The sequence below is a fragment of the Manacus vitellinus genome, unplaced genomic scaffold (genome assembly GCF_001715985.3).
Source record: "Manacus vitellinus isolate BGI_N305 unplaced genomic scaffold, ASM171598v3 scaffold_24_pilon, whole genome shotgun sequence".
NCBI lineage: Eukaryota > Metazoa > Chordata > Aves > Passeriformes > Pipridae > Manacus > Manacus vitellinus.
In genome coordinates, this window is record NW_021939798.1 from 723,241 (window position 1) to 731,345 (window position 8,105).

At 47.7% G+C, this 8,105-nt stretch overlaps 2 protein-coding genes across 2 annotated transcripts in view; one reads left to right on the plus strand and one right to left on the minus strand.

Moving 5' to 3' along the window:
• Nucleotides 1–2: 2 nt before the first annotated feature.
• ADPRM (ADP-ribose/CDP-alcohol diphosphatase, manganese dependent) lies at nucleotides 3–1,707 on the plus strand (the record flags this gene model as incomplete). The annotated part of the gene is made up of 3 exons (XM_029960049.1): nucleotides 3–132; nucleotides 625–741; nucleotides 1,065–1,707. Coding segments are annotated over 3 exons (534 nt in total), but the record flags the coding sequence as incomplete, so codon positions are not given.
• A 446-nt stretch (nucleotides 1,708–2,153) lies between these two features.
• Nucleotides 2,154–8,105, minus strand: part of TMEM220 (transmembrane protein 220) — an 11,292-nt gene continuing 5,340 nt past the window's right edge. Inside the window, exons 2-5 of the mRNA XM_029960050.1 lie at nucleotides 7,334–7,394; nucleotides 4,832–4,955; nucleotides 3,980–4,039; nucleotides 2,154–2,918 (exon numbers count right to left, since the gene is read on the minus strand). Of these exons, the coding sequence (XP_029815910.1) occupies nucleotides 2,786–2,918; nucleotides 3,980–4,039; nucleotides 4,832–4,955; nucleotides 7,334–7,394 (378 nt within the window). The 3' untranslated portion in view covers nucleotides 2,154–2,785. The remainder of the gene's footprint in view (nucleotides 2,919–3,979; nucleotides 4,040–4,831; nucleotides 4,956–7,333; nucleotides 7,395–8,105) is intronic.

The following is an 8,105-nucleotide window of genomic DNA, read 5'->3' on the forward strand; positions in this document are numbered from 1 at the left end:
GGCTCCGCCTCGTCGTGCTCGACGCCTACGATCTGAGCGTCCTGGGCAGGGACCCCGACAGCCCCCGCTACGAGGAGTCCCTGCGGCTGCTGCGGGAGAAAAACACCAACGAGGACCTCAACAGCCCCGCAGGTACACCCGGCACGGCAGGAGCGCGGGCGGAGCAGCTCCCGGGGCTGGCAGCGGGGCTCGGCCGTGTGCCCCAGGGCTGCCAACCTCCTCCTCCTCCCTGCGGTCAGTGCGGCCCTAGGCGGGCACGGGAGATGCTCCCCCTTACCCGTGGGAAGGGTCTGTGTTGTGCTCTGTGCCCCACAGTATCAGAACACGGGGTAGCTGTTGGTGAAGGGGCTGTTGCAGAGCACCGACTTGTGCCCACCGCATCCCATACTGGGGGGGACACCAAGAGTGGAAACGCTGTGCATGCAGTGTGACCAAACCCCCTGAAAACACTAACAAAACACTTCTCGTTTGTCCAAGGACGCTGGAGTTTTGATCCAAGAAAAGCAAAAAAAAATCCTGCAAGTTGTGAGAGTAAACCATCTATTGTAAGCAGATTTACATAAGGCAAATAGAGGAGCTGTGGGAGGTGTATGCACCTGTGCCTAACCTTCTTCTTCATTGTAGGGCTCAAAGAACCTCAGTTTGTAGCATTTAATGGAGGATTTAGCCAAGCCCAGCTGAACTGGTTCGATGAAGTCCTCAAGTTCTCTGATGAAAACCAAGAAAAAGTTGTAGTTATGGGTAGGTGGATATGGGGGATATATCATACAATCACAGAATTGTTTAGGTTGGAAGGGCCCTTAAAGATCATCTAGTTTCAACCCCTATATTTGAAGGGGGTATATATTCCCGAGGATATATACCGGGAACAGCTGTATGTGAGTTGAGGAAAACATGTAGCAGCTTTGTAGCTCCCCTGAGATACAGATGTAACCTGTGAAGGAGCAGGACAGACCATGTCCATACTGGGGGGAGCTTTCTGCACATGGTTGGCTGAGTTTCACAGCAATGAGACAGACTTTGTTACAGTTTAACTCTCCTGGTTTTTTCCCTCTCAACTGCAGGTCACCTGCCCATTCACCCCGATGCTTCAGACAGGGTGTGCCTGGCCTGGAATTACGAAGCTGCCCTGTCTGTCATCCACTCCCACCGGTGCGTGGTCTGTGTCCTTGCGGGGCACCTGCACGATGGGGGATATTGCCTGGACTCCCATGGAGTTCATCACCTGACCTTGGAGGGGGTGATCGAAACGCCCCCGGAAAGCAATGCTTTCGGGACTATTTATGTCTACGAAGATAAAATGATACTAAAGGGAAGGGGCAGAATTGCAGACAGAGTTATGCAATTCTGAAATGCCAAGTAAATACAGATTGCTCTTCAGGAAGGACTCGGGATAAAAACGTAGGGGATTCAGCTTACTGTTTGCTTGTAGAAAGGTGCATGGCTGATCCTTATTACTTTAGCTCAGGATACAGGATTTCAGAAATCACCTTTCTGTAAGGAAACAGACCTGATTTCTTTGTGGAAAATAGAGAAGGCCAGTAGTTGAAATATTGAATGCAGAATGTTGACTTGAAACACCTAATCCAGACTGGATTTGTTACTGTGAAAAGATGCGAACCATATTATGAATATTTTCAAAAAACCACCCACTGTTATTCTCTCGGTGAGCATTAAAGCATGCAGAGTTGTACCTGCCCAACCGCATTTCAACGTATTTATTTTCTGTGAACATCATAAGGCAGTAATGTCTCATGTCTGGCAGAATACACCCACCCTGTAGCCTAATGCAGCTTTCCAACATTGCTTTAAAAGACTAAAGTAATCCCCAGAAAAGGCTAAGCCTAAAGAGAAGGGAAACCATCTGTGCTACAGCAGGGAATGGTGCAGATACACGGGCAGGGACCTGTGTGTGCACAGTTGTGACCTCCTGCAGCAGTGCTGAGGGAAGGAGCCCTGACACGGGTCTAAAGGTGTTGCTGTGCTGCACCTGGACCTGTGCTGGCTCTGTCCCACCCAGCTCATATGTCCAGTGTATCCACCTGTGCTTCCTTCTCCAGGATGAGCAGCAGGACATGCTTACTGCTGCTGGGCTGCTGCTTGGGTTCTGCTTTCCAGGAAAAAGCCAGTGAGCAGCAGAGCTGTGACAGTGCCAGCAGAGTTGTGACGAAGCCCGCATCTGCTGGTGGCAGGCTCAAGTACACATCTCCCAAAAAATAAACTATATGGAGACTTTTGTTGAGTTTTCTTTAGAAAAATAGTGTTTATTACTCTGCAAAACTAGTGATTTTCAGTTAATAGCAAAAATAATTTTTCAAATATATTCTATATATCATTTTAGCACAGGAATAGAAATACAGACTGCTCAAATCCCAGTTAGTCTCAAATGGATTATCCAGGCAGGTATTTGGAAGTGCTATGGCTGTAAATAATCATGTATTGAAACAGTGTTTGCTTTACTTGTCCCTTATGTTACAGAACAGTAGATTTCCCAAAGTACGAGGTGGTTAGAGAGTGATCCAGGGATGCCAGGATATATACCATTAGAACACATTAGATCAACAGTGCTTTGAAAATGTAGGAAGCAGCCAGTTGAACAACAGTTTCCACAGAAAAATTCCCCATTCAGATTTGACAGTGTTCCTCAACTTTTTACCAAAATTCAAATGGTACTGCTAGAAGTAGCCAGGCATTCTTGTATCCTATCAAACTGACACTAATGTTTCATTAATCACCAAAAGCAAAGGCAAGTACAATCAGAATGTTTAGACTTTCTCCTACCCAGTTAAATCACTGTTTTGCAGTGCTCTGGCCAAGCCGCTCGCAGCTCTTTGTTCACATAAATGTACAGCCATGAAGCAAAGGGGAAGAGGGCGACCACAACTGCAGCGGCCAAGCAAACTCCTCCCAGAGGATTCCTATAAAGGAACAAGTGCAACAGAGCTACATTAAATCAGAATTGTTAAGGTTGAAAAAGACCTCCAAGATCATCAAGTCCAACCTTGAACCACATACCACCACACCCACTAAACCCTATCGTGAAGTGCCAGTCGTTTTTTGAACACTTCCAGAAATGATGACTCCACCACCTGGGCAGCCCCATCCAATGCCTGACCACTCTTCCAGAGAAGGAATTTTTCCTAATATCCAACCTGAACTTCCTCTGGTGCAACTTGAAGTCATTTCCTCTTGTCCTGTCCCTTGTTCCCTGGGAGCAGAGTCTGAATCTCCCCCGGCTCCCCCCTCCTGTCAGGGAGTTGCAAAGAACAAGAAGGTCCCCCCTGAGCCTCCTTTTCCCTAGGTTGAGCCCCCTCAGCTCCTCTTTGTGCTCCAGACCCTTCCCCAGCTCTGTTCCTTTCTCTGGACACACTTCAGCCCCTCAATGTCTTGTCTGAGGGGCCCAGAACTGCCCTCAGGATTGGAGGTGCTTCAGCAGTGCCAGCACAGGGACAGGCACTGCCCTGGTTCTGCTGCCACACTATGGCTGGTACAAGCCAGGATGTCCTTGGCCTTTGTGGCCACTGCTACAACTGCTATGAAACATTCACATCTGCCTGCAGCTGGAAAGACAGCAGGGAGCCTTTAGGCACTTTAATGTGGCTCCTGTGGATGCATCAGCAGAATCCTTTACTGGAGAGGCACCATGTGCCAGCAGAAAATAATTTTCTGACAACTCAGCTACAAAACCAAGTTGGGATAAAAAAAAGCATCTTATACAAAGAGAAAGTGTCCCCATTATGGCAGGGGAGCAGAAAAAAATGTTTCGTGTAGCCTTACATTTCCTCCCGCCCTGACTTCTATCTGTGTGAGATCCTCCAGACTGTAGCACCAGCTGCTACTGCTTGGGCATTTGAAAGGTTCAGAGGGTGACATGAAACAGAAAAACAAGCTGCCAAAATCAACTATGTGTTTTCAAGGACCTAGTCACTAAGTGTGAACATAGTAATGGATTTAAAAAAAAGGAGAAAATAAAACTTACTTTGCTGAACTGCGACAAAGACTCATCCATATTGTAATAATTACCAGACCAAACAACTCTCTAAAAAGCCAAATAAAAAATAGATCAGAAAATAATACAAGCAGATTTCTGTGTTCAGAGAATACAAATTTTACCTCCAAAACAAGTGGAGTAGCAGCTGCTCCTTTGGAGAAGTTCAATATATTTTACTAGCATTATAATTATAAAGGTATTTACAAGGAGTAACTTTGCATCACAGATCTACAGACATGACCTGGCTAAACAGCTGCAGAAATTCCTGCCTCCACTTTTTGCTCCACTGCTAGATTTAAGTTCCACAGCACATTTCTCTAATTAACACAGTGCAAACAGCAACCCAGTTTTCTAGACCATGAACAGCTGCCAGGGCTTCACCTCAATACAGTACAAGCACCTACTTTAGGCAACACCCAAATGTCAGGTGAGAAATCCTCCCTCCTCCTCAATCTCTGGCAGTTTGGAGGACTCAGCAGCCCATGCCAGATAAACATGCATATGGTATCACCTCAAGAGTTTTTGTAAGGTTAATTACCATTCCTGCAGCTCCAGCAAGAGAGTGCAAAGCTGTTTCACTGTTCATGTGTTCTGGACTTTGAAAGCCAGAACTGCCCCCCCATAAATCTACCTGCCACAATCAGGCAAGCAATGACTGCTCACTCTTCCTGAGTCCAAGGAATCACTGGTTTGGAGCATTATGGTCCCTTTGATCTGCTTCCTCTGGACCAACAGCACTCACTGCAACAGCCCAGCAAATAAAGTTTTGGAAGGTGACACCAGGATAAGATGGCCTGGTGAGCTGGATTTGGGCAGGGGCAAAGAAAACCCACTGTTTACCTGCCTTCCTCTTCGTGAAAAATGTTTCCTTGAGCGTAAGCAAACAAAGAGCAAGCCAAGGCAATGGTCCCAACCACACAGCCAGCAGAATGAAAGTCACACAGGGTCCTCCAAACACCATTATCTGAGGAAAAGAATACACTGTCAGCAACTACATGAAGCATGAAGTAAACCTATAAGTCTAAAAGCAATTGAGTCGCTAAAAAAAGGTGCCTTCAACACACACACCTTAGGCAGGAAGATGTCATTATTGCCAGTATCTTTATGACCAGAGAAATCTGCTAAAAAGTGCTGTGAAAAATAAATACTACTGGGCCTAGGAATGCAACTTCTCAGCATCAGAACCTCAATGAAAACTTTCCTGTTCTCTGCAGCAAACACAACAGGCTGCAGCATTTAATGTGCATGGAAAAAAAAAAATCACAAGGTGTATGGCAAATGGAAGTTCTCCTGAGCAGGAGGAACAGCCTTTCTGGAGCTCACAGCCAAAACCAGGTGCTCAGCACGACCCCAGGGGCCCAAGGGAGCCCAGGAGAGGCCTAGCCCCTAGGCAGCCACCACTGTGGGGAGCATCTGATTTCACGCTCCCTGAGGAGACTGCCTCAGGTGTTGCCTGATGATGATGAGCAACACTGATAACATCTCTGCCTGGGGACTGATGTTTTTAAACAGATAAATGAGATGATGAGAAATATCTGAATGGCCCACAGGTTCTTGTGGTTTTCCATGTCCCTTTCCAGGGGCTCCTGAGGGGGAGGTAAGAAATGACACTGACAGTTCTCCCTGATCTCAGCAATGTCAACAGCAAAAAAACTAAAGTTAAAAGCAGGTTTTCTGGGGCATTGACCCCTCTGGGCAAGCATTAAAGGTGATGAGCTGCCAAGACCCAAGAGCTCAGAGTGACCCAATGCTGTAATCAATTCCCCATTTGACTGAACTTACTGCAGCTCAGCACAGGCAGAATCTGGGTCTTCCACAGACCTGAATGGCAAATATCCCTTGATGTATTTACATAAATCTCCAGTTATAAAATAGTTGTGTCATGACAATCTTTATTTTCTACAGATCTTGGCACAGGTAAAACTCTACTTGAGAGCTTAACATGCAGATTCTCTTGACAAGCCAAATGCCATTATGTTGAAGCTACACCTATCACACATAATAAACCTCCCCTGAAATGTTCAAAACCACAAGCAAACCAACCCTCAGGGATTTTGCTTTATGGCTGCTTCCACTTTATATGCCTAAGGCAGCAAATGCCTGCAATGGTGTCATTTGTGACAACAGCATGCACTCCTGAAGGTTTTCTTTTTTGGTGTTAAATGCGATTTTAGTCTATTCAAAACAAGTATTCATCCAGAACAGATACAGTCACTTTGTGTATATAAAATGGCCTTATTCTGAAATTATTTCTACTGAATGAAAGTACAAAAAAAAATTAACTATGTTCTGGAGTCCAGAAACAAATCTGGCCATAGAATCATAGAATCAACTGGGTTGGAAAAGACCTCAGAGATCATTAAGTCCAACTCTTGATCCAACACCGCCATGGTGGTGGCACTGATGCCACATCCAGTCTCATCTTAAACACCTCTAGGGGCGGTGACTCCACCACCTCCCTAGGCAGCCCATTCCAAGGTCTGATTACTCTCTCTGTAAAATTTTCTTCCTAATGTCCAACCTAAACTTCCCCTGGCACAGCTTAAGATGGTGCCCTCTTGTCCTACTGCTGGTTGCCTGGGAGAAGAGATTGATGCCCACTTGGCTACAACCTCCTGTCAGGGAGTTGTAGAGAGTGAGGAGATCTCCCTGAGCCTCCTCTTCTCCAAGCTAAATAATCCCAGCTCCCTCAGCTGCTCCTCACAGGACTTGTGCTCCACACCCTTCCCCAGCCTCATTGCTCTTCTCTGGACCTGCTCCAGCACTTCAATATCATTCCTGATCTGACTGATTCTCTGAACATGTGAAGTGGCATTAGCACCTGTAGCATCCACCCTCGGAAATTTTGACCCCAGCCTTTGAACATTGCCATTGCTCCCTGCGTGCTCTGTGGGGCAGCTGCAATACCTGGTACTGAACAAGACTTTTAGTGCTTTCACAGGACTGTGCTGAGCTCAGCTGCTCTTGCATGAGGTAGATAAGCAAAACCATAGATTTATAACAAGGAAATAAAGTGAATTAATGTGCTAAGGTCAATACCAGAGCCAGGTTCAGAGTAAGCTCCCAGGCTTCTGAACTGGGGTGCAAAGGCAGGCCATCCCAGCTGTGGACTTTTCTGCAGGGCATCTCTTCACCTGCAGCACATCTAGCCACCAGCACTAAACCAATGACCAGCTTTTGTAAAAGCGGGTCCCATAACCTTTTGCCTTCAAAAGATAGTAGGACATGTTCCCACATGGCCTGATTTTAATCTGTGGATCAATAAAAAACAAACAAACAAACAAACAACCATTTTGGGACAAAATCTGAACAGAGACACTGTTTTGCACACCAGTATCATACCTGTTATTGAAGGGTTGATGCTGACAAGCAGTGTCAGGGCAGCTGGCACTAAGTACACAACCTGTTAATGACATATAAGTATACTCTGTAGCAAAACTGAGCAAGGTCAGGAAGCAGAAGTGCCTGCCCACAGCAATACTTCTCCCCTTCACAGCGGCTTGTCAGAGGTACAGAGCAACTCCCAGTGCCTCTCCCTCGGGCACTGTTAGTGCTCCTCTTCATCGTCACCACCCAAAATCTCGGGCCGTCAGCCGAGCACCAGCCTTGTTCCTTAGCTCCTGAGTTACCAAATGCTGGCTGCCTGATCAGTCACTGCAGGGCCCCTTCCCTCAATCCTGATATCCCAGGAAAAGCTCTGACAGGGTCCTCCCACCCTGTGTGGGGGGCTTTGCCCACCCTTCGGTGCCGCTGTCAGCGGGGCTCCACCGCCGGAGACACGCAGGGGCAGCCCCTGCCCACCCAACAGCTCCTGTCACACAAACAGACGGTGCCCCTCGCCCCCAGCCCGGCGCACTGGGCCGGGGCCACGGGCCGCTCCTGTGCCCGAGACAGGGCGGGCAGAGCAGGGGGTCTGTCCCCATTGCCCCCCAGGCCGAGCTGAGCGGCGGGAGCGTCCCGGGGCTGACTCAAGGCGAGTGCAGGGCGATGGGTCACGGGGCCGGCTCGGGGTGCTCCGCACGGGGAACCGATGCTATGTAGGGCCAGGTGCAGATCTGGGGTGAAATACGGCAGATCCTGGAAGCATGGCCTGATTCCAGCCGTCGCTGCAGTA